Genomic DNA, 27612 nt, shown 5'->3' on the forward strand with positions numbered 1-27612 from the left:
GCATTTGGTGAATTGTTACAGCGGATTGTGATGAAGGCATACCAGCAGCCGGTGTGGTTATGATGAATGTTTACCATACAGAACAAGGTGCCAGTCACACAATGGTTTGTGCTAATTATGTTCAAACTCATTGCATTGCCATGCAGCCAAGTGTAGAGTGTTCCGTTTTACTACTGATCTGTGGCCCTTGGGAGTGGTGAAAAGGCTTAGAAGCAGAAGATAAGCAACTTCTTACCTGTCCTTGAAGCCATATTTACATGAGTATTTAGCTCCACCATCTGTTTAGAGTCCATCCAATTTAACACCATTAGGGTGACATTCAACATGATGGAAACTGTCTACATATTGGCAGGAGGGGACAGACCCAATAAGAAGTACTCCACTTTAAAGAATAGACTTACATCCCAACTGGCCAATAGGAATACCAATAGTAACCTATTCTTTATCAAAACTTAGGTCTGTGCCTCAGGAATTAGATTGAAAGAGTAAATTCTGATCATCTGTCTTGTGGAACTCAAATGTTTGCCATCAGCTCTGGATGACACATAGTAGAGTCAAATGCAATAAGGCAAGTGAAATGTTGGCAGATTCCACACGAGAGCTAGGTTAGAAACAACTCTCACACTGTGGCTGCAGCAAAATCACTATATTACACTGCTTCTATTCTTCATCCTTCTGTAACCACCATCCTTCTTCCATTCCAAGATAGAGTACATGAGACAAATTGAATATATGCATAGTTTATTCAAATATTCATGCTAAATATTTACAATTAAGATGAAAATACATAAATTTTATTACAAGAATACACAAAATAAAATCTATGCCTCAAAATTAGAAGAAAGTGCAGAGAGTTAGTTTACTGACAGGTCTGTGCATAGTTGCAAGGTGCTGTGGATCTCATCTATGTAATGAGCAGCAGTCCCACACTAAAGCAGACAGCACCAATAATGTTAATTTAACAGTCTGTAACAGTCAGACCACGGGCCTCGCCTGAATACACAGGATGAGTAGTGTTTAAAAGATAACCAATTTCATTGTCACAGCAAAACTGAGTAACCAAAGGGGATGACCTAACACATGGCATTGTTAAACCAACGTAACAAAAAGGCATTCATCCACACCAAATGCATCACTGCGGCAGTAATCTTTGGCTAACATAGGTGAGGACAAGAGGCTTTAGGGTCATTTTGTTTGTGCTATCCAAACATGTATGTAGCAATCAAATGTGCGAAAAGGTTATTTGCCTTTAAAATATTTAAAGGAACTGTAGGAAATTAACGTAAAATTTGAGGTCATGGAACGTGTTCATCAGATTCCACTGTGCAACTGAAATTCAACTCGCACTCGGAACATAACACTTGGGCTGGTAACAAGAGAAAATCTGCAAATGCTGGAAATCCAAACAACACACACAAAATTCTGGAGGAACTCTGCAGGCCAAGCAGCATCTATGGAAAAGAGTACAGTTGACGTTTCAGGCCAAGACCCTTCACCAGTCCTGTTTACTCTATTCCATGAATGCTGCCTGGTCTGCTGAGTTCCTCCAGCATTTTGAGTGTGACACTTGGGCTGGTGTTTGGCAAAGAGGGATGGGAAGAGCAGTAATGTGCTGAGGTGTAAATTGCTTTCTCACAATTATTTGTCTTGATCTGGTCAGGCAGAAAGAACAGCTGCCTGGCAGTTCTTGAGGAATACTTGCAGGCCTTAAAAGAGAATGTTCATCTTTTTTCGGAATGTATTCAGTATTCTTTCTGAAAGAAGGTGAACATTACCCGTTAGGCCTTCGAAATATTCAAGTACCTGCAAATGAGGTCATTAAGTAATGGCATGCACTACTGTACTTGAGTTTAAGCTGATGTCGGTTGACCGGTTGTGAATCTCATGAAGTGACAAGGTTTATCAGTCACACTTCTTCTGCATGAAGTGTTCTGGTGAGAAGGGAGACAAAGGAGGATCCATGAAATACTAAGTGTACACAACAATAACCACTCAGCTGGTCAGATAAGTTGAGGAGTCAAGGCTGCCAGATTTTGAAGCACCATGAACTATCCAGTGGCTGTTTGTAGATGTGTGACATCTGACAGGAGGCTTTACTGCATTTTTATTTGGTTGAGCTTGAACTGATCAGTCATTAAAAAATTTTATTATTTGACTCAGCTAAGAGATGGTGGTCAAATTGGACAGGAAGGGATGAATCTGTACACCTTCTTTCCGATGCAATAGTTGGTCTTGCTGATCAAATTATGTAAATAATGCTGGCTCTAGGATACCTTTCTGCAGGTACCATTAAAATGACACTCTGATCTAGGATTAACCCAAGGCATCAGTTAGACAATGGCAGACACCAGCATCATGACTGCAATCCCACTGCAAAGGAGCAATACTTGATACACAGAGTTCCTGCAACAAAGAATCATATATTAACTAAGCAGGCACCAGCGAAGTAAACTCTGAGAAGCAAACATGCTACATTCATACATTCCCCAAATGTCAAATAGTTATTTCTTCCTCAATTATTTACAGCTTTAGTAGCCGATGCACAGTAAACTATATCCAATAACAAGGTTTGCTGGTTCCATAACTTAAAACACAGGAGCCATCTTCCCTCTACACTCTCAGTTCTGATGCAAAGTCTTGACCTGGAATTTTGATCACAAGTTTCCCTGGAAGTTTGATTTTACTCCAGACTGCAGTGTCTGCAGTCATTGTTGGAATTGAATCCAGTGTCCATATATCTATAAACCCTCGTCTTTACACTAGGGGTTATACAACCTCTACACAATCACACTACAGTAACAGTTGCCTTTTAAAATCAATAAATACAAAATAAAGACCTGGTATTCTCATGAAAGCATTCACAGCTCTGAGAAAAAACTAAATGTTAACACATCTCTGCAAAACAACTTCACCGAATCTAGTGCTACCTAAGAATATGCATACTTTAGATCTGCCTTCACCAGGGAGGACACAAGCAATCTCCCAGATGTATGGATGGGCCAGGGTCATAAGATATCAGAGGAATTGAGACAGATTGACATTAGGAAAGAAACTGTGATGAGTAGACTGGTAGGACTGAAGGCTAATAAATCCCCGGGTCCAGATGGTCTGCATCCGAGGGTTCTAAAAGAGGTGGCTCAGGAAATTGCGGATGCATTGGTAATCATTTTCCAATGTTCCTTAGATTCAGGATCAGTTCCTGAAGACTGGAGAGTGGCTAATGTTGTCCCACTTTTCAAGAAGGGAGGGAAGGAGAAAACGGAGAACTATCGCCCTGTTAGCCTAACGTCAGTCGTGGGGAAGATGCTTGAGTCCATTATTAAGGACGAAATAGTGGCACATCTAGATGGCAGAAATAGGATTAGGCCGAGCCAGCATGGATTTACCAAGGGCAAATCATGCTTGACTAATCTGTTGGAGTTTTTTGAGGGTGTAACAAGGATGTTAGACGAGGGTAAGCCAGTAGATGTTGTGTACCTAGATTTTCAGAAGGCATTCGATAAGGTGCCACATAGGAGATTGGTGAGTAAAATCAGAGCTCATGGCATTGGGGGCAGGGTTTCAACATGGATAGAAAACTAGTTGGCAGATAGAAAGCAAAGGGTAGCAGTGAATGGGTGTTTCTCAGACTGGCTGGAGGTGACTAGTGGGGTACCACAGGGCTCTGTATTGGGACCACAGCTCTTTACGATTTATGTCAATGATTTAGATGAGGGCATTGAAAACTATATCAGCAAGTTTGCTGACAATACTAAACTGGGTGGCAGTGTGACATGCGAAGAGGACGTTAGGAGAATACAGGGAGACTTGGATAGGCTGAGTGAGTGGGCAGATACTTGGCAGATGTCATTCAATGTGAATAAATGTGAAGTTATCCACTTTGGAAGCTGGAACAAGAGGGCAGAGTATTGTCTGAACGGTGTCGAGTTAGGTAAGGGAGAAATGCAAAGAGACCTAGGAGTCCTAGTTCACCAGTCAATGAAGGTGAATGAGCAAGTGCAACAGGCAGTGAAGAGGGCAAATGGAATGTTGGCCTTTGTTACAAGGGGAATTGAATACAAGAGCAAAGATGTTCTTTTGCATTTGTACAGGGCACTGGTGAGACCACACCTGGAATATTGTGTACAGTTTTGGTCTCCAGGTTTAAGGAAGGACATTCTGGCAATTGAGGAAGTGCAGCGTAGATTCACTAGGTTGATTCCTGGGATGGCAGGGCTGTCTTACGCAGAGAGATTGGAGAGATTGGGCTTGTACACGCTGGAATTGAGGAGATTGAGAGGGGATCTGATTGAAACGTTTAAGATAATTAAAGGATTTGATAGGATTGAGGCAGGAAATATGTTCCAGATGTTGGGAGAGTCCAGTACCAGAGGGCATGGATTGAGAATAAGAGGTCAGTTATTTAAAACAGAGTTGAGGAAGAGCTTCTTCTCCCAGAGAGTTGTGGAGGTGTGGAATGCACTGCCTCGGAAGACGGTGGAGGCCAATTCTCTGGATGCTTTCAAGAAGGAGCTGGATAGATATCTGATGGATAGGGGAATCAAGGGATATGGGGACAAGGCAGGGACTGGGTATTGATAGTGAATGATCAGCCATGATCTCAGAATGGCGGTGCAGACTCGAGGGGCCGAATGGTCTACTTCTGCACCTATTGTCTATTGTCTAATAGAAAAAATGACCCCCATGTCATAAATGCACAGAAAAAATATTGCGTGCAAATTCATTTGGAAAAGAAAAATAAAGCCCAATGCTCAAAGATGATTGGATTATGAGATAGTGAAATTATGAGATTTCAAAGGAATCCACAGATAATGATGCACTTCAGGATAACACAAGAAAGTAGCGAAGAGCAATACAAGCACAAGTCAGAGGACAAGTAAACCTCAGGCTGTGACCACTGTGTCCCTTCAAGGTTATCATTAGCCTCGACGACATGATTTTGAATTATTTAAAATGCCTTTAACATTTAAAAGGGTTCAAATAGATTTAAAATCAAGAACAGCATAAAATGTTAAAAATAATGAAAACATTAAACATCTTTGGAATATTTAGAGATTTGAAGGAAAATTGCAGAGGGAAATCTTGGGAAAATTGTAAACATTACCCCTGCATTCTAAAGAGGGTGCAAGTATAGACCTAGTAACAACAGAACAGTCTCTGTTGGGGAGAAGCCGGGGGGGGGGGGGGGGAGAGAAAGAGAGGGAAGAGTGGGGTAGTGAGACTAACTCCATTACTTTTACTTTGTAAACTAAATTGACACTTTTCTATGCTGTATCATTCAGTGATTCTGTAAATGAACTCAAACGTTGACTTCATTCAAATTAAAGATATTCTATCTATAGACCAGTCACCCTGATGTAATGCTAAATAGCTAGTTAAGATAACATCTAGTCTCTCCTTTCAGCTCATCAGTGCTCTGCCACAGGGCTTAACAAGTCTAGATCCTGTTAACATCTGACCTTCACATCAACTTGAATCGGTTTGTTTGCACTAGGACACTAGGAAGTTTGAAACAAATTGATCCACAACAGGTTGAAGTAGACAATCCCCAACAGGATCTTTGGTTATCAGCCAGCTCCATTCATTGATACAGTGCGATCCATGACCTTAGCACATTCAAAATTTCTCAAGAGCCAAATATTTCTGAAACATACTTAGAAAAACACAACAGCCGAACTTCACTAAGCCATGTCCTTCAAATAGCAATGAACTCTGGTGATCCTGGTTGCAAGTTAATTGCCAATATCTCTTCTTTACTTCTACTTTATACCTATTCCACTTGCTTTTTTTAAAAACTACTCTGAAGGACCCAAGAAATAAAAAAAGACATTTCCCATGGCAGCTTTAATTTCTCATTTAATCTCCCTTCATCCGCTTCAGCTTGTCCAATTTTCCTCAACTACAATCTTTCATTCTCAGCACTATCTTCTGCACACTTTCTAAAGCAATTGCATCTTCCCTAAAACACTTAACAGATCTGTACACAGTCCATGAAACATCATCTTGTTTTTTTTCCACTTTGTAATTTAGAGTAATTTTGTCTTTGTACTTGTCATTGTGGACAACAAATTTCATTTCATATAAGACAGTGATAGTAAACCTGATTCAGTACTCAAGATGTAGCCTGAATGGCACAATATACAAACACAACAATTCTGCTCTCTTCTTCTTGCACAACAGACTGGAGTGATATTATTCACTGGCATGCAGTCATGAATGCTCTAGTAACAAATGTCTGAGTATTGTTTTGTTTTAATAACTCAAATAAGTGAGAAAAGTGTTTATACATCTAGAAAGCTATTCAGTCACTTTAGCAGCATAGTCCAGTCAAAGGGGTATTAAGTTGAATCATCGCTATTACTAATATTAAGGCATAATAATGATCATGGTCATTTATTTTACAGCGAAACAATCTAATTTCTGTGTGAGGAATGAGTGGCCTTTGTTTTTCCACCCAACAATTCCAGAATAAAAACACCATTCCGAAGACTATACTGGCAACAAGTACTTACTGCACATCTGTCTCTTGAAGGAGATCAGGTACCACAGTAACCAGAGCAATGTACAGAAATCCTCCTGACGTGAATGGCAAAATCCAAGCTACACTGCCACCTGTACAATTGAAGATATTGAGAAATTAGAATTACAGTGACTACATTTCCCTTACCTGCAAACTCTCAGTATTATACGCTAATATTTCAGTAAAATGGTTGTCACATACAAATCCATTAGTGTCATTTATTGCAACTGGCACAAATTCCTCTACATTGGTGAGACATGACGCAGGTCAGCAGGAAAGCACTTTGTTGAGTGCCTTTGCTCTTGTAGATGTTTAGTAAGGCAAAAGTCAAGATAATAAGCTGACAGTGTGCAGACATATTGCAGTCACCCAGGCTGTACACAATCCTTGAAAGCCCAGCTCTCCTTTGTACAGCATTTTCTGCTGAAGCCTGGGACCCAAAGTTACCAAAAGAAGGATGGTAATGAAATCTTGTGACACTTACTAATTGTTGGACAAATATTTTACTAATCTTAGAATATTATTGTCCTACAACACAGATTTTATTAACACCGGAAATATGTATATTTGGCACTTAAATATTCAAATAGGATTCAGAAGTGCAGAAAATTTCTATTGAATCAATAGCTATAAAAATGGATTAATTCTGAACAGTAATTTCATAGCTGTTCTCTTTATGCTTAAGTATATAAACTGCGAGTTGTCAGAGTCCAGTTAGATGGCAACAATATTCTCTCCACCATACCAGCCAGGATCATCCAGTGATCAGCTATTTTAATTCCACTTCCCATTCCCACACCAATATGTCTGTCTATGGCCTCCTTTACAGCCAGATTGAGACTAGATGCAGATTAGGAGAACAGCACCTCATATTCTGCCTTGGTAGAAGGCAACCTGACTGCATGCATATCGATTTCTCTAACTTCCAGTAACCACTCCCCTCTGTCATTCTCCATTTTTAAAAAAAATCATTCTACCACACCTTCTCTTTCCCCTCCCACATATTCCTCCCTTTGGTTTGTCTCATCCGTAGGTTCATTGTTCTCATTAATCAGATTCCATTTTCTTTAGCCCTTTGCCACTTCCACCTATCACCTCTCAGCTTCTAACATCATCCCCTCTCCCCCTCGTCCACCTACCCATCTTCCTCCCCCTCACCTAGACTCATCTCTCACCTGCCAGCTCTTCTCCAGCCTTCTACGTTTCTGCCCTCCTAGTCCTGAAGAGTCTCGTCCTGAAACATTAAGTGTTTTTTTTCCCTTCATAGATGGTGAGTGACCTGCTGAGTTCTTTCAGCATTTTATGCACGATTTCAGTGGTCAACCAGACTGTCACCAAGAACATAAAATGAGCCACACAGATTGTCTTTTCAAAGATGGGTTGAGCCCAAAGGTACTGGGGGAGGGAACAAAAGGCACAATGCTATTTCTTTTTGGAAATGGGGGGGGGGGGGGGGAAGAACAGACAAAGCAAGCAAACAAGGTTATTGTAAAAAGGAAACAGCATTTTTATAAACAGAGAGGCATGTAGGCAAGATAGACAGGTTGGAAAATTCAAGTATGGGTGGTTTGAAAGGTGGAAACAATGAGATCCTAAATGACAAAGTGCCACTTATTTCTTTAGTGAAAAGTAGAGATATGATTTGTAAATATTTAATAAATGACATTTAGTATAATGATCTGTTGAAGGAAAAGCTCTCCGCAACTTTTGGGAGTTTATGATGAAATGGTGCTGCAATTTACGTCAGATTAGTGTGTGCCTACCTTTCATGGTACCACAACTCGGTTGCAACTATTTCATACTAAGGGGCATAGTGTTGACACTTTCATAAGCATCACATAAAGCACAATGCAATTAGAAAAAAAGGTGTCCAATGTTAATCATGCATTTCTGCTCCTGTGAAAATAACACCATTTAGAGACAGTACTTTAAAGATCACGTTCTTCACCTCACAGGCTTTGCGTGGCTGCATGAAATAAGGATCCAACAATACCCTGTACCACTGGATGACAGGTCCTCATTTGAAATGTTTCTCAACATCAACATTCCATAAAATCAACGGACATTTTAAGTATCATATTATAATCTTCCATCATTGTTATCCAGGAAAAATAGCTTTGTACATCCATCATATATTAACTACACACACAGGGGAATGGGAAGGGGGTGTTGCTAAGAAAGTGGATTTGGGAAACAAGACTTTGGATCCTTTTGTTTTCATCCAAGGTTCTTTCAGAAGTCAGAAAAGAGACACAAAACTTTTTTGTTTCACAAATGTTTAATTACCATCAATATAACAAAGTAAGCAAGAACAGAAGCTAGCAGCAGAAGGCTTAAAGACAAAGAGACTAAGATGCTAAGATTAAGATGCCGCTGCCTTGCGGTGAAGTTATTTAGACAAGGAAAAAATGCCATTCAAATTTGTAGATAAAAGCTATCTTACTGGTTAACTCTTATTCAAATAATGCAGTACCAAGAGAAGCTTCCAGAATCATAGCAGTGTAAATACTACCAGGGGTTCCCAACTTTTTTTTTTAAATAACATGGGTGATACAAATATTGTTGGCAAAATTTCAGATGGTGAGGAAAGGATGTGCAGAAGTGAGATAGATCATCTAGTTGAGTGGTGTTGCAGCAACAACCTTGTACTCAGCGTCAGTAAGACCAAAGAACTGATAGTGGACTTCAAAAAGGGTCAGACGAGGGAACACACACCAGTCCTCAGAGGGACCAGAAGTGGAAAGAGTGAGCAATTTTAAGTGTCACCATCTCTGAGGATCTATCCTGGACCCAACATATTGATGCAACTACAAAGGTTATATTTCATTCGGACTTTGAGATTTGGTATGTCACCAAAGAAATTGCAAATTTCTAAAGATGTACTGTGGACAGCAATCTAACTGGCTGCATCATAGTCTGGTATGGGTGGGGGGGTGGGGGGGGGCAGAGATTGTAAACTTAGTCTGCTCCAAAATGGACATTAGTGTACATAGTATCCAGCCATGTTCAAGAAGCGATGCCTCAAAAAAAAAATAAAAGGGGGCATCCATCATTAAGGACCCTCATCACCCAGGTCTGCCTTGTTCTCATTGCTATCATCAGGAGGGAGCAGCGAAATTTGAAGGCACACACAGTTCAGGAACAGCTTCTTCCCTTCTGCCATCCAATTTCTGAGTGGACATTGAACCCATGGAAAAAAAATACACAAAACATTTAGTGCAATTCATGGTGGTTTTTTTTTTAAACAAGTACCTTGAGAGGAGCATCAACAGAGGCTGTGCACAAGAAGAGCCTGGGTCACCTGGATCATTTGGAATATGCAGGCCTCTAACAGTCTGTTGTTGCCAGCACAATCTCCTATGTGGTGGTGTGCTGGGGCAATGACATCAACACACAAGATGTCAGCAGGTTCAATAAACTGATTAGAATGTCAGGCTCTATTATAATAGGAGTCAAACTGGACACACTAGAGCGGGGGTCGGCAACCCGCGGCTCTGGAGCCACATGTGGCTCTTTTACGTCTGTGCTGCGGCTCCCTGTTGCTTTGGGAAATAATTGGTTGTGGCGACCCTTTTCCTGGCACATCCGAACCGACTCACAATTAGATAGCCTACGGGGGTTTGCGAGCACAGAGCTTTGGAGCCTCTGCGCCATGGGGGGCAGGTTGAGGGAAGCTTAAAAGTGAGGCTGAAGATTTCGAATAAAGTTTTTTCCTTCGACTGCAGTTACCGACTCCGTGTCGTAATTTTAGTGCTGCGTGTAGCACACCGCTACATGGTCAGTATTTAATTAAAATGTATTTTATGTTAGTTTGTTAGTTTTTGAAATGTAAATCTAAATTTGAAGATTATGGTGATCTTGTACAATCTAAATAAGACGTTGTGGCGACCCATTTCCTGACACATCCGAACCAGCTCACAATTAGCCAGCGTTCAGGCTAAGGGAGATAGCCTACGGGGGTTTGTGAGTACGTGTCTATTGCAGCATCCGCGCCCATGGGGGGCGGGTTGAGGGAGGCTTAAAAGCAAGGCTGTTTAGTTCGAATAAAGCTATCTTTGACTGCAGTTTACTGACTGCGTGTAGCACACCGCTACAACGTGTTTTTATCGCTGGCTGTCCAGAGGGGAGGTGCTGAAACGCTTTGTCGCGTGTCTGGAAGAAGTGAAAACTTTCCTGGGCAGCAAAGGGCTCAACTTTCCTGAGCTGGAACAGCCACAGTGGCTGGAAAAGCTACACTTCATGGTAGACATGACAGCGCACCTGAACACGCTGAACACAGCTCTTCAACGGGGTAAGGACGTACAGCCCTGCACATGTTGGAGGATGTTTTGGCATTCGAGCGCAAGTTGACGTTGCTTGCCAGAGATTTACAGAAAGGCACATTGTCTCACTTCCCCAATTTGAGAGAGTTCAAACAAGGTCACGACATGATAAATTCAGAGTATTTACATTCTGCAATCATCGCAATGCAAACATCGTTTGGGAAATGCTTCTGTGAGTTCAGAGAGGAAAAAAACACATTATCCTTCCCGGTCACTCCCCTAAGCATCGATCCATCCCTACTGAATACGACTGCATTGTCAGGTGTGAGTCAACCTGAACAAGTATGATAAATATTTTAATTGCCTATTATTTTACGTATATTCATATGTTTTCATTGTTCAGTGAAATAGTCCTTTTATTTTTCAGGTTGACAGCTGGCTGACGTTATTTTTGGTTTGCTGCTGGCGGCAAATTTAAGTTTGGCGTTTTTCATAAATACAAGAAGGACTCAAATAGACGTTGAGTATTTTACTTCAAAGTAACCTTCAACCCAATGTCTTTTTTTCGGAGTTCAAAATGTTTTTGTTGCATGCAGAAATGTAATTTCGTTTTCTCTGCAGGAGTTCATCAATTTCATAAATGCAACACATTATAGTTTGTTTATACATAGCATAAAGGCAAAACAAAACGTTGTATGCAGTGTTATTTCAGTTTAAATGTCAAACGGGTTTTGCGGCTCCCAGTGTTTTCTGTGGGAAGCGGGTCCAAGTGGCTCTTTCAGTAGTAAAGGTTGCTGACCCCTGCACTAGAGGCTATGGTAGAACAAAGGACCCTACAGAAAATCCTAGCAATTCTGGACAATGTTTCTCACCCTCTGCATGCCACCTTGGCTGAACAGAGGAGCACTTTTAGTAATAGACTAATTCAACTGCACTGATTCAAAGAATGCTACACGAGGTCATTCTTACCCTCGGCCATTAGGGTCTATAATAAGTCAACCTACAGCCGGGGAAGTGATGAACCCCTCCTGTTTGTGGTAACTTTTTTTTTATTCTTTCTACATTTCTTCAAATATTTATATTTGTGCACTTGTAATGCTACTGTGACACCATAATTTCCTTTGGGATCAATAAAGTATTATCTGATGTATTGCATTGTACTGCTGTTGCAAAGACAACAAATTTCACGACATATGTTGGTGATATTAAACCTGATTCTGTATTAGCTCCTAATATTTACCGATGGAGGAATTCATCCAGTGAATGCTGCCATGTTCTTTTGGTTGACTGTAAATGAACAAATTCAGCAGATATTGGACTGAATTCATACAACAATTTTGACAATTGCATTTTCCAAACCTTAATTTTCATTGTACCTTTCAAGATGATTTTCAATACCCTTCACTTTCTTCATTGTTCCTAACTTGTTTTAAGTAGTGAAATCATTTCATTTTCACTCATGGCTGGTTCTGGCACCTCTAAACATGAAATGCTTGAAACCACAGTGAGCAAAACAGTTCTGAATGGTCTTACTGCTTCTTGCTGACCAACTGTCGGTGACAAAAATCTCAGCACTTTAAAACACAAACACACACAACTTCCGATCAAGATGGCACCTGTGTACAACACTTACTTGGTTCACTACAGAACTATTTATTTCACTTCTTTTATGTGTTTTTTGTCTAAATTGTACATCTGGAAATGTTGCAGCCTGCGATCTGCAGTTTGGAGATCGTCTGGTTCATCCAGCACTTTGATGTTTCTGAGAGGATTCTAGGAGGTAACATGCGCAAGCCTCGAGGCAAAGGGGCTGTGGGATGTGGCACGAGCCGACATTTGATCCCAATTCACTGAATAAAGCAAGGAGGCAGATTGAAACATCAAGATGAATGAGGAGGGAGAGCACCAACTGCCTGCCTTCTGATCACTGCCTGAGAGGGGAGCCTGTGTGGCCTCTTGCTGTGTCCAGAGGCCTCTGAGTCTCTCTCTTTTGAGATGTTGGAGGATGTTACTGAGGTTTTCTGCATTAATAGATTTGATCTATGGTCTCCCCCTCCATCTTATTATTTTTTATATTCTGTGTTTTTGCCTGTTGTTTCTCAGGTTCTTTTTTTGTGCAGGGAGAGGGGGATTTGGGGACTTGATGCTCTTGTTGCATTTTGTTAGTTCTTTGTGTGGGGGGGGATTGGGAGTTGATTGTGTTGCTGTACTTTTTTGTGCAGGGGTGGGTGGACTGGCTTGCTGTTTCTCTTTGAACTGACTTCCATGGCTTTTGCTTTGTGGTTACCTGGAGAAGAAGGATCTCAGTTGTATCCTGCATACATACTTTGATAATAAATGAAGCTTTGAACTGATGCCATTTAAAAACTGATTGCTTGAAGCACATTGTAGTGTCTAACAGCCACACGAGTGCACACGACTGGCAATAGTTATTAACTGTTTGGCAACAGTCTCCTGTCCCAAATATACAAAGGGAATCCCGGCTAGTTTCTTGATAAGTCTTTGTTTGATAAGTTGCCCCAAATAAGTGGCTGCCCCGATTAACTGATAGCCCAATTAACTGTATATACTATATTACCATGTACATGTTTACTTTACAAACTTTACATGGCCAAGGAATATCATTGCACTCTGGTGTACCTGCCAATAAACTGATTTGAATCTGAATCATACAAGCATGGCTTTCAAGGGAGAGGAGTAGATTAAAATTAAAGCAGTTGTAATTATCTGAAGTAAATTATAAGATGCCAATCTAACAGGTAAAATTTACATCCACACCCTCCATCCTCAGCAAGAGAAGATTAATTCTGCTACTGTTGTTACTAATGCACTTGCCCCTCTTATTCCAAACCCTCTCACTTTAGCAAGGATGACTTACCATTATCCCAGACTGAAGCACTATAACATGGCAGTCACGGATAACCACAGAAAGAGAAAGAAATCACGAACATTCCTGCCCACATTGTGCTTAGATTGCCTCTCAACACTAAGGATAAAACTTCTTGGTCCCAGCTGGAATTCCATTATCACTTTTGTTCAAGACACTTTTTCTCTCCAGGCCCACAATCAGATTCCACAATGATATGAAATGGATAAAATTCTACCTGCTCCTTCAGGAGACTCTGCACAGAGGGCAAAGCAGGCCCCCAACACTCCTCCAAATGCAGTTGTGAGCTGCATTTTAGCTGCACTCCATCGATCAAATCCCGCCCTCAGCAGTATAGCAAAGTCTCCGACCTGTGGGTTAGACATTGTTATGAGTACACCAAGTTCACAAGTATGAATTTCTCACAACAGGGAACTCAAATGCAGCCTTTAAACTCCAAACTGTTCCCCTCAGGATTTCATCTTTGGACACATCAACAAAACGTGAGAAACGCTGGCTGGAATAAGTTTACTTTGGCATGTTCAGTTCAATTATGACAAGGGTACTTAGAATTTGCTTCTAACATACGTGTGACTGAATTGGGTTGCAGCCTATGTTCCCTTTAAGCTGTGCACACGTTTTTTCAACCAGCACACAAAGGAAAATAATGTGCAAACAAAAGGTTAGTTACCTAAAATAATGTAGTAATTAATAATTATACTTATTGAAAGTAATCTTTTAGCTAAATGTTTCTGTTAACTAGTTAGTCGGTTTTTCAAATACCACAATGCACATCACTAATTTACGGCATTTCATCTTCCCTGAACCGCCGGTTTGTACAGCTGCAACACGGTGGCAGCCATCTTTGGCAGACAATGTTCATATTGTAAAGTTTACAAAGACGTTTCAAATCCTGTAGATAGCTTACTAAGATTTTATTGAAAAAAATATTGATTCACTATGTTGAATTCAAAAGAAGCAAAGGGCGTGAAGCACAAAAGAACTGTAAATTTGTTTAAAGTTGAATGGCTTAACAAGATAGTAGAAATTGCTACACCAAAAGCTCATGAGGTCATGAACTTTCAGCTAAGGGAAACATTTATATATGATTCGGAAACTGGAGTTATCTTTTTGTATTGTCGTGATGCGAAAGTTGCTGGAAAGAAATTGCTAGTGGGAAGAAGTAAGATGATATGGATACTTGACTTTTTGAAGGGTCATTTGCAAAGTAAATCGCATTTGGACAGTGTATTAAAGGTCAGGCAACAGACCCCATCATTACCCGTTACAGGAGTGCTATGCATGTTACGGCTGAGTGCAGATGAGCAAGAGCGAAAACTATCAAACCCAGAGATCATCAAAGAATGGGTAAATGCCAAAGACAGGAGAGAGAAAAAAAATAACAGTGACTTAAATATGTATGTTATTTTGTTGTTATTCTGTGCAGTTTTATGTCAATTATACCTACATAAACTGCCATGTGTGCATTCAGTGCACACATACTTTTGTCACATGAAATAAATTTGCACAACATAAGATTTTTGCGCACACTGACTACTAAAAATTAGAGGGAACATTGGTTACAGCTAGTACATAACAATCAGCATCTCCCATTTTCCAGTGACACTGAGTGGAACAACTAAAATTCCTCACACCAGTTGAAAATTGATGGTCACAGAGGGAACTACTGGGATGGGTGCCATTCCCTCTGATATATTTTTGTAAGAATGGGGTGAGGAGGGTGACAATGTACTGAACTGAGAAAATATTAAGAAAAAAGATTGGAATGATAAATTATTCACATTAAGAACAAATTTACTTACCTCATGTGGGACTTCATGAAGCAGAATAGCTAGTGTTGTTGTGAGCCCAACCTGGAAGATAAAATAAGTTTACATCAAAACTGCAATTGGCTTAATAGACAGTTGTAACCAAAACAATGTGAATTAGAAAGATCATACCACTAATAACTGCTACAACAGTTGTTATCATGCGTGACTAGCTTAGTGCAGATCTCACTGAAGGAAACAGTGAAATGAAGCAGTTTGTGTTAGAGCCATTTAATTACTCGTCTCTGCCACCATTAAAAAAATATGAACAGCTTGAATTTGGATTTTAGTAACTAAATTTGATGAAATTGGTTTCACACAAAGCAGCATAAAAAGTACATGACAAGGCCTACAGCATTAAAAGGCATACGAGTGAATTTGCAGATGCTGGAAATAAATAAAAACACAAAATGCTGGCAGAACTCAGCAGGCCAGACAGCATCTATGGGAGGAGGTAGTGACGACGTTTTGGGCTGAAACCCTTCATCAGGAGGGTCTGGATTTACCACACTCAAGAGATTGTGGAATAGAGAGTTGGCAGGTCATTATAGCATGGGAGGCAGCTTGCCTCTGAGCTAGTGCCAGATTTTTGCAAGCTAATCCATTACCCAGATCTTTCCCACACACAATTTATTGGCATTACTGATTGCAGATTTTGAATATTGTGCAACCTAACAGCTGTACAGTTGTTTTTTTCCAAAATGAAAGTTTTCTTCTACCTGAAAGTAAACCTTCAGTGACATTAACAGCTGAACATTTTGTGGGAATTTAGTTGCTACATGCAACTTGAGACCAACAACTACTAGCTACAAAATCCATCTCGGCATACTGGTAATTAGGGTAGCAGAAGTCTCACCAGCATAAATATCTAAGAAGCAATAACAAAAAAAAGAGTGCCATCAGGAGTCATTATTGGGCAAATGATTGGCAGCACAGTGGCAAAGTCACTGCCTCACTGCAACATGGGTTAATCCTGCCACTGGGTGCTGTCTGTTAGCATATTTCTTCTATGACATGCGAGTTTCCCTTGAATTCCTCTCATATCCCAAAGACATGAGTTGGTTGGATAATTGGTAAATGTAAAATGCCCCTAGTGTATAAGTGAGTGGTAGAAATGGGGAAGGGTAAAAGAGTTAATGATAATATGGGGGGGGGGGGGGGGAGAGAGAGAGAGGAAGAGTTGAAAAAAATGCAATTGGTATGAATGGGTGGTTGACTGGGGCAAACTAAAGGCTGAATGGCTTGTTTCTATATCATGACCCCATGGCTCGAATACAGACCAATATTATTGGCTATTAGACCAAGTTGAAGGTATTATTTAATACTATTTCATCCTAACTTATTACCCGGCTTTAGTCTAGATCTATGAGTGTGACTGAATGCATATGTGTCTCTAATCAACATTGCTTCCAAAAGGAATTTGAAAATATTTTGTTGCTACATTCTGAAAGAGGAATTTGAGAGATTAAGTTTAGTTTGTTCTTTTTTTTTTGACCAGACCAAAGTTAATAATTAAGTAGCAAGATGAATTCAGCACTCTTCAAATTCTATAATGTGACCAGCACAACAATTACGTTGATTCACTCCCAGAACTGTGTCTAGGAGCAAACCTATAGGTAGGAACTAAGGTCTTATATTGGCAAATTAATTTCTTCTACTTACTAACCTTTCTGCTAACAAGAAAGCTGCCAGCCACTGCCAGGCCATGTGTGAAGTTATCAATACCATTAGCAATCAGGTTCAAGTATCCACTAATCTGAAGAACAGAAAGTATTGTTAAATTTTCAAAACAAAATGGAAATGCAGTCATGCAAAATTTGAGAAAACAAGTCAATCCAGCATACATCTGTGGCCCCTTACCTTTATAGCTTGAACAGGCTGAGTAAATGCCTTTAGCTGTGATGTAGTGTCATAGCAGTACCCATTTCGGATTTCAAAATAAGAATCAATGCAATGCATATTCACAGAGGAAATATTTTTTCCATTCTGAAGGCATTTTATCCCTTTATCTGTATAACAACATCTATTCTGCAATGTCTTCTGAATCTGAAGTGTCTAGAACAATAAGAAAATTCCTAATGAGCTGAGGTTTGTCTGCTGCAGGAAGTGATGAAATTTCTTTTAAAAAGTCACTTACACCCCCAGGATATTCCCAAGTGGCTTCCAGTCAATGAAATATTCTGTCTTCATATTAAGACACAATATTTATGATAGCCAAACAATACACTAATGAAAAGATAATCTATTGGTTTATAAATAAATAGTAATTTATAGCAGCATATTTAATTACTAAAGACTAAACCCAGTATGCCTTTAACACCTCAAAGACATTTCTGCAAAGTACATGGTTATAAACAGGTTTTACTTCTGTGAAAGATAAAAAAAAGTCCAAAATCAACTACACACGAGGAAAAATCTGTAAATCAAAGATTGTTGAATCAGTGATTTTGAAGTGTAATACATATACAACTCATTATTGTATAATGCAGAGGACATTCACTTCAATGTGGCTTGGAATGAAGTGTTTCAGTATCAGAAGGGACAAGTTGATTTTGTTTTCCTTGGAGTGGAGGCGGCTGAGGGGGACCTAACAGACACGTATAAAATTATGAAGGGAGGAGACAAGGTAGATAGTTGGAAGCAGAGACGGTGAACCTTTCGGAGACCATGTGTCCAAATTTGTGATATCAAAAAAATTATCTCACATGACATGGTAATTTTGAGCAGAGATAATCATTGATTAGTGAATTAGTAATAATAATAATTATTGATTAAAAAAAGAATAACTATGAGTCCTGTTGTTTATTTGCATATATTTATTTCACCATTAAGTATAGCAGCGAATGAAATAAATGAAGCAAGCTGTTCAAAAATGATTAATACAATTTTTGAAAACTATTGAAAAATAAATTTCTAAATAATATTTTTATTGTACCTCATAATACAAGAAATGTGAGCATGAAATTATAAGCTTTGTTGCATAGGTTTAGGGGGAGCTTCTTCACTCAGAGTGGTGTGAGTGTGGAACGAGCTGCCATCTGACATGGTAAATGCGGGCTCACTATAAGTTTTAAGAATAAATTGGATAGATACATGGATGGGAGAGGTCTGGAGGGTTATGGACTGGGTAAAGGTCAATGGGACTAGTGGAATAAAGTTTTGGCACAGGCTAGAAGGACCAAATGGCCTGTTTTCTGTGCTGTAGTGTTTTATGGTTCTATTCATAAAAGATGTAGGAAAATCAGCACACTTTACTCTCAGTTGCTGGACTAACAAAACCAACTACTTTATATCTGGCTTGTATTTGGTTGCTTTGAGAGCTATGCATATGGCACTAGTTTCATTAGCAAGTCTTCTCCAAAAAATTAGACTTGACCAAGTTCATCACAGAAAACAATAATTCATGTGAATATTCATAGAAGCACTAAGCTACACAAAGTATTTCCCGTTAATATCACCAAATATTCTGTACCCACTAACAAGTGACAAAAGATAAAATATAAACAGAGCTAACTGAGCCAACCATTTAGTTGTAAAAATAAATTGCTGCTCCATTCAGCACTAAAGGGAACTTATATGGATCTGTTTTATTTTGGGTTGGGCTTAAAGAATTGAAGGCTGGCACTGCATGCCATAGGTATGCCATCTTGATAAAAATCTTTTCCCTACAGGATGCTGAAACTAGAGAGAAGAGCAAAAGAGATTAGAGAGCTCTGAGGCAGAACTTTTTCACTCAGCTGGTTGGAACCTGGAAGACACTGGCTGAATGGATAGTGGAGGCAGAGCCCAACACAACATTAAATTATCCAGACCAGCACTCTAATTCCCAAGCCATAGCTGATAAATAAGGAATGTGATTGGCAAGGATATGGTGAAAAATCAATTGTTCCCATACTGTTTGATTCTGACTCTGTCTTAAAATTTTAACATTTCATTACAAACAATGCTTCAGTGGTTCCCCCACCACCCCACAATTCTGAAAGGGAACTCCAAGCTCTCTTGTAATTAGAAGCTGCTTTTGATAGACTGAATCATACAAGCTGAGTTGAGTGGCATTTTAATGGCTTTAATGGGATTGCATTTTTGTTATCTGCAGAAGTCTGTACCCCTCTCATTAAGGACTTACTGCAAAATGATCAGTTTAATATATTCTATATTGGGCTTTAATAGCTGCTTATATTTATCTCATTTCAGAGCATCAATTCCGCAGAGTAAGCTGAAGACATTAGAGAATGCAGGTGCTGAAATCTGGAACAATAAGCGATCTGCTGGAGAAACTCAGTTCAGGTAGGAGGGAAACAGATAGTTAATGTTTTGAATTGAGGTCCTTCACTTGGACTGAAAGACTAGAACAGAGATAGTAAAAAGATGAGGAGGAGAGATGATACAAGAGCTGGCTATAAACTGCTTTACAATTAAGTGAAGGGAAAATAAGCTGCTTTACTGGAAAGTGTGCTATTCCCTAGGCAGCTCAACAGTAGAATAAGTAGATGCAGGAATATGGAGAACTTAAGTAATATTCAAAGGTTAACCAATTCATAGAAACATAGCACAATACAGGTCATTCAGCCCACAAAGTTGTGCCAAACATGTCCCAACCTTAGAAATTACTAGGCTTACCCGCAGCCCTCTATTTTTATAAGCTTCTTGTACCTATCCAAAAGTCTCCTATAAGACCCTACTGTATCTGTCTCCACCATCGTTGCCGGCAGCCCATTCCACACACTCACCACTCTCCGTGTAAAAAATTTACCCCTGACATCTCCTCTGTACCTACTCCCCAGCACCTTAAACCTGTGTCCTCTTGTGGCAACCATTTCAGCCCTGGGAAAAAGCCTCTTGACTATCCACACGATCAATGCCTCTCATCATCTTATATATCTCTATCAGGTCACCCCTCATTCTCAGTCGCTCCAAGGAGAAAAGGCTGAGTTCACTCAACCTATTCTCATAAGGCATGCTCCCCAATCCAGGCAACATCCTTGTAAATCTCCTCTGCACCCTCTCTATGTCTTCCACATCCTTACTGTAGTGAGGCGACCAGAACTGAGCACAGTACTCCAAGTGGGGTCTGTCCAGGGTCCTATATGGCTGCAACATTACTTCTCGGCTCCTAAATTCAATTCCACAATTGGTGATGGCCAATACATCATACGCCTTCTTAACCACAGAGTCAATCTGCGCAGCTGCTTTGAGTGTCCTATGGACTCAGACCCCAAGATCCCTCTGATCCTCCACACTGCCAAGTCTTACCATTAATACTATATTCTGCCATCATTTGACCTACCAAAATGAACCACGTCACACTTATCTGGGTTGAACTCCATCTGCCACTTCACAGCCCAGTTTTGCATCCAATCTATGTCCCACTGTAACCTCTGACAGCCCTCCACACTATCCACAACACCCCCAACCTTTGTATCATCAGCAAACTTGCTAACCCATCCCTCCACTTCCTCACCCAGGTCATTTATAAAAATCACGAAGAGTGAGGGTCCCAGAACAGATCCCTGAGGCACACCACCGGTCACCGACCTCCATGCAGAATAAAACCCATCTACAACCACTCTGGGCAAGCCAGTTCTGGATCCACAAAGCAATGTCCCCTTGGATCCCATGGCTTCTTACTTTCTCAATAAGCCTTGCATGGGGTACCTTATCAAATGCCTTACTGAAATCCATACACACTACATCTACTGCTCTTCCTTCATCAATGTGTTTAGTCACAACCTCAAAAACTTCAATTAGGCTTGTAAAACAGGACTTGCCCTTGACAAAGCCAGGCTGACTATTCCTAATCATATTATACCTCTCCAAATGTTCATAAATCCAGCCTCTCAGGATCTTCTCCAACAATTTACAGTGCTACAAATTCCTCATGTAAACATACTCCATTTGTAGCACTGCAAGTTTAATTCTAATATTGTGGCACAGCTGAGTTAGTGAGAAAGCTCCAAGTTTGGAGCAGGCGTCAGAGTAGAGGAAGATAGAGTAGGAGAGCTTTGGCTTAACAGGACCTCGGTGAAATTGGGTCGAGGCGAGGTAGGTTGCCTGTGCAGAATACAGACGGGAAGTATGTGTGTCAGGCCGATGGTCTGTGCTTGGTGTCAGATGTGGGATGTCTGGGAGAATCTCAGCCTCCCGGATAGCCACATCTCCATCAGGTTTGTTGAGCTGCAACTCCTTGGGAACCACTTTAGGGAACTGGAGATGGAACTCGATGACCTTCATCAGGTCAGGAAGAGTGAGGAGGTGATAAATAGCTATAGGCAGGTAGTCACATCAGGGCCTTGGGAGACAGATACGTGGGCAACAGTCAAGAGAGGGAAGAGCAGGAGTCAGATGCTAGAGAGTACCCCTGTGGCTGTCCCCTTAACAATAAGTACTCTTGTTTGAGTACTGTTGGGAGGGGACAGCCTACCTGGGGGAAGCAACTCTAGCACAGAGTCGGGCCCTGTGGCTCAGAAGGGTAGGGAAAGGAAGAGAATGGCAGCAGTTATAGGGTATTCTATAGTTATGGGGTCAGACAGGTAATTCTGTGGACACAGGAAAGAAACACAGGTGGTAGTTTGCTTCCCAGGTGCCAGGTCCAGGATGTTTCTGAAGTGGGAAGGAGAACAGCCAGAGGTTGTGGTACATATTGCTACCAACGATGTCGGTAGGAAAAGGGAGGAGGTCCTGAAAACAGACTACAGGGAGTTAGGAAGGAAGTTGAGAAGCAGGACTACAAAAGTAGTAATCTCAGGATTATTGCACGCATGACAGTGAGTATAGAAAAAGAGTGAGGTGGAGGATAAATGTGTAGCTGAGGGATTGGAGCAGGGTGCAGGGATTCAGATTTCTAGACCATTGAGACCTCTTTCGGGTCAGGTGTGACCTGTACAAAAAGGAAGGGTTGCACTTGAATCCAGGGGGACCAATACCCTGGTGGGGAGGATTGCTAAGGCAATTGGGGAGAGTTTAAACTAGAATTGCTGAGGGGTGGGAACCAAACTGAAATGACAGAGGAAAGGGAGGTTGGCTCACAAATTGAGAAAGCTTGGAACAGTGCAAGAGGGAGGATAGGCAGGTGATAGAGAAGGAATGCGCTCAGACCGCTGGTTTAAGATGTCTATTTTAATGCAAGGAAGTATTACAAAGCGGATGAGCTTCGAGCATGATTCAATACTTGGAGCTATGATGTTGTGGCTATTACAGAGACTTAGATGGCTCAGGGGCAGGAATGGTTACTTTGAGTGCCAGGCTTTAGATGCTTCAGAAAGGACAGGGAGTCAAAAGAGGGGGCATAGCACTGTTGATCAGAGCTAGCGTCACAGCTGCAGAAAATGAGTAAGTCATGGAGGGATCATCTATGGAGTCTCTGTAGGTGGAAGTTAGGAACAGGAAGGAGTCTATAACTCAATTGGGTGTTTTTTATTTTATAAACCACTCAATAGTGACAGGGACATCGAGGAGCAGATTGGGAGACAGATTCTGGCAAGGTGTAATAATAACAGGGTTGTCATGGTGGGAGATTTTAATTTCCCAAATATCGATTGGCATATCCCTGGAGTGAGGGGTTTAGATGGGGTGGTGTTTGTTAGGAGTGTTCAGGAAGGTTTCCTGACACAATATGTAAATAAGCCTACAAGAGGAGAGGCTGTACTTGATCTGGTATTGGGAAATGAACCTGGTCAGGTGTCAGATCTCTCAATGGGAGAGCATTTTGGAGGTAGTGATTGCAATTCTATCTCCTTTACCATAGCATTGGAGAGGGATAGAAAAGCGTTTAATTGGAGTAAGGGGGAATACGAAGCTCAGGCAGGGACTTGGAAGCATAAATTGGAAACAGATGTTCTCAGGGAAATGTACAGAAGAAATGTGGCAAATGTTCAGGAGATATCTGCATGGAGTTCTGCATAGGTACGTTCCAATGAGACAAGGAAAGGATGGTAGGGTACAGGAACCGTGATGTACAAAGGCTGTTGTGAATCTAGTCAAGAAGAGCTTATGAAAGATTCAAAAAACTAGGTAATGATAGAGAACGAGAAAATTATAAGGCCAGCAGGAAGGAGCTTAAGAATGAAATTTGGAGTCAGAGGGGCCATGAGAAAGCCTTGGCGAGTAGGATTAAGGAAAACCCCAAGGCATTCTACAAGTATGTGAACAACAAGAGGATAAGACACAAGAGAAGAGGACCAATCAAGTGTGACAATGGAAAAGTGTGTATGGAACCAGAGGAGGTAGCAGAGGTACTTAATGAGTACTTTGCTTCAGTATTCACTATGGGAAAGGATTTTGGTGATTGCAGGGATGAGCTTGAGCTTGTAGATATTAAGAACGAGGATGTGCTGGAGATTGTGGAAAGCATCAAGTTGGGTAAGTCACTGGAACCAGATGAGATACCCCAGGCTACTGTGGGAGGTGAGGGAGGAGATCGCTGAGTATCTGGCGATGATCTTTGCATCATCAATGGGGATGGAAGAGGTTCTGCAGAATTGGAGGGTTGCGGATGTTGTTCTATTATTCAAGAAAGGGAGTAGAGATAGCTCAGGAAATTACAGACCAGTGAGTCTTTCTTAGTGATTGGTAATTTGATGGAGAAGATCCTCAGAGGCAGGATTTATGAACATTTGGAGAGCTATAATATGATTAGGAATAGTCAGCATGGCTTTGTCAAAGGCATGTCATGCCTTAAGAGCCTAACTGAAGTTTTTGAGGATGTGACTGAACACACTGATGAAGGTAGAGCAGTAGATGTAGTGTATATAGATTTCAGCAAGGCATCTGATAAGGTACCCCATGCAAGGCTTATTGAGAAACTAAGAAGGCAAAGAGTGGTTGTAGACGGGTCTTATTCTGCATGGAGGTCAGTCACCAGTGATGTGCCTCAGGGATCTGTTCTGGGACCCGTACTCTTTGTATATTTTTATAAACGACCTGGATGAGGAAGTGGAGGGATGGGTTAGTAAACTTGCTGATGACAAAGGTTGGGGGTGTTGTGGGTAGTATGGAGGGCTGTCAGAGGTTACAGAGGGACATCGATTGGATGCAAAATTGGGCTAAGAAGCGGCAGATGGAGTTTAACCCAGGTAAGTATGACCATTTTGGTAGGTCAAATATGACAGCAAAATATAACATTAATGGTAAGACTCTTGGCAGTGTGGAGGATCAGAGGGATCTTGGGGTCCGAGTCCATAGGACACTCAAAGCTGCTGCGCAGGCTGACAGTGCTGTTAAGAAGGCATACGGTGCATTGGCCTTCAATTGTGGGATTGAGTCTAGGAGCCAAGAGATATTGCTGCAGCTATATAGGACCCTGGTGAAACCCCACTTAGATTACTGTGCACAGTTCTGGTCACCTCACTACAGGAAGGATGTGGAAACTATAGAAAGGGTGCAGAGCAGATTTACAAGTATGTTGCCTGGATTGGGGAGCATTCCTTATGAGAACAGGCTGAGTGAACTCGGCCTTTTCTCCTTGGAGCAATAGAGGATGAGAGGTAACCCGATACAGGTGTACAAGATAATGAGAGGCATTGATCGTGTGGATAGTTAGAAGCTTTCTCCCCAGGGCTGAAATGGCTAACACGAGAGGGCACAGTTTTAAGGTGCTTGGAAGTAGGTACAGAGGAGATGTCAGGGGTAAGTGTTTTTTTTAAAAGAAAACGCAGAGAGTGGTGAGTGCGTGGAATTGACTGCTGGCATCAGTGGTGGAGGTGGATACGATCCGGTCTTTTAAGAGATTCCTGGATAGGTACATTGAGCTTAGAAAAATAGAGGGCTATAGGTAACCCAAGGTAATTTCAAAAGTAAGGACATGTTCCGCACAGTTTTGTGGGCCAAAGGGCCTGTATTGTGCTGTGGATTTTCTATGTTTCTATGTTCCACCAGGAATTTTGAGGCTACTGACATCAATGTGATATCTAGCATCTGCATTCAAGAAAGCAATATGTATTGTCAAGTATGAAAGGCAATATAAATTAGAGGGCATAATTCTGAAAATAATGTATGAACAGAGAATGTGTAGAACAGGGACACAATGAACTGGAAATGCTACAATTGGAGCAAAAAACCCCTCAATTTTTGGAGGAACTCCATGCATGAAGCAACATCTGTGGCACTAAAGGAATAGTGAACGTTTGAAGTTGGCAGCCCATACTCCGAGTGAAATAGCTTGTATAAGGAGCTGAATGGGAGTGATGAAGCAGTGGCTGGAAGGAGATAAATGGGACCAATTGATAAGGAGGAGGATGGGTAGATGAGCCAAGTTTAGTGGTGACGGGGAGGGAATGAGGTATGGAGTTGAGAGACAGTGGCTGACAGGTGGTAGGTAGAAATATAAGGAAAAGCAGCAAGATGGAATTAGGGTCAGAATGATTTCAAGATGCAGAATACATTAAGGAGTATGGGAAAGAGGGAGATTTGGTTTTGAAGTAGAGTATACATAGTATGACATAGTAGGTTTGAAAGCCTCTCCTATTTTCCCCCATGTATTTTACACATTGTAACTTGACAAAGGATACTAATTTTAATAAGCCCATCTTTGGGATTCACAGTTGCTATTTTAAATGCAGACCAAATGAAATAGCTTTGTGCTGACAGTTCAGTCAGCAATTAAATGGTCAATTTTACCTGTAATAGGTCAGCTCAAAAAAGGTTCTGAATCCTGATATGGAACATAGTGATATTGACTGTTATGGGCTTGGAGTACTGGCAGAACTGGCTATTGAGCTGGAGTACATGAACTAGAACAAGTACAAGTGAACTTTAACATACCAAACAAAAAAATCAATTGATATATTCAATTCCGTTTACTACATTTAAATTTGCTGAATTTGAATAATATCACTTACTTGGAAAAACAGCTGCCATCATCATTGCTGAGAGATGTTAACTATGCAATTGGATTTCTGCCAGTACTGATGAATAAAGCAGTGCTCCTTCAAGATTCAATACTCTTCAAGACTTAATTAATTTAATATCAGAACTTAATTAAAAGAATGATCACTGATTTGGATTATTGAAATAAACAGTCCAAACTACAGCAGTGCACAATTCTGTTGGATTAACATAGAAGATTTCTGGATGCCATACCTGTCTAATTTTCTCATAGAATTTGGATCAAAATATAGGTTTCTTGAAAATGTGCCTTGAATGCTCATCAGTGAATGGGTGATTGGTACATTTTGGCACATCTTTGCAACAGCTATGGCAAAGGCCATGAGAATCCGTACTATCAAAATCAATTTAAAACTACCCCCCCCAAAAAAAACATAAGCATGTTTATACCACAACTTGTCTGAGGAGTGGGATCACGGAGAGTGGATGGCCTATCAGGGCACAGCAGCTGCAGCCAGGTCAGTGGCACTGTATCTGGCTCTGAAGCTCAGCAGGGATAAGTAAAATCAGGCAGAGCAATAATGGTAGGAGAATCAATAGTTAGGGAGACGGACAGGAGATTCTGTGAGTGTGAAAGAGATGCCAGGATGGTGCATTGCTTCTCATGTTCTGGGGTCCAGAATGTCTTGGAGCTGATGCTGAATATTCTCAAGAGGGAGGGTGAGCACATTGGCACCAATGACATTAGTAGAAAGGGTGAAAAGATCCAGTGCAGTGAGTACAGGGAGTCGGGGAAGAGGCTGGAGAGCAGGACCTCCAAGATACTAATATCTGGATTACTCAGTGCCATGTGGTAGCAAGAGCAGGAATTGTATGATAGTACAGATGAATGACTGTCAGAGTAACTGGTGTAGCAGGTAAGAGTAATCTGTACAAGAGGGAGTGATAGACCTAAACTGGAGGGGAACCAATATCCTGACGAGGAGGTTCACTAGTGCTATACAAGAGTTTAAATTAGTTTGTCAAGGGGATGGAACCTAAAATCAGGTTGGAAAGTGGAGGGATGGAGAGAAAGGCTGATGCCAGGGCCAGTAAAAACTGGCAAGAACAAATTAGTAGATCTGATGGGACAGAGAAAGTTTGAAAAGTGTGTATTTTAATGCTAGGAGTATCATGGGTAAAGATGATGAACTTAAGAGCATGGATCAGTACATGGAACTATGATGTTGTGGCCATTACAGAGACTTGGTGAGAGAAGGCCACAAATTGGTTCTTAATGTCCCAGGGTTTCCATCTTTAAGAAAAGAGAGAGGG

The 27612-nt window shown here is 40.9% G+C and overlaps 1 protein-coding gene across 4 annotated transcripts in view; it reads right to left on the minus strand.

The window, feature by feature from the left end:
- Window positions 1-724: 724 nt before the first annotated feature.
- Window positions 725-27612, minus strand: part of slc39a13 (solute carrier family 39 member 13) — a 65014-nt gene continuing 38126 nt past the window's right edge. For 3 of the 4 annotated variants that reach the window (XM_059975358.1, XM_059975357.1, XM_059975356.1), the window contains exons 5-10: window positions 17338-17532; window positions 17144-17233; window positions 15472-15522; window positions 13887-14019; window positions 6513-6612; window positions 725-2403 (exon numbers count right to left, since the gene is read on the minus strand). In XM_059975358.1, coding sequence (XP_059831341.1) covers window positions 2331-2403; window positions 6513-6612; window positions 13887-14019; window positions 15472-15522; window positions 17144-17233; window positions 17338-17532 — 642 coding nt within the window. In that variant the 3' untranslated portion in view covers window positions 725-2330. The other variant, XM_059975359.1, reaches the window with a different exon arrangement.

This window comes from Hypanus sabinus, chromosome 7 (assembly GCF_030144855.1).
Source record: "Hypanus sabinus isolate sHypSab1 chromosome 7, sHypSab1.hap1, whole genome shotgun sequence".
Lineage (NCBI taxonomy): Eukaryota > Metazoa > Chordata > Chondrichthyes > Myliobatiformes > Dasyatidae > Hypanus > Hypanus sabinus.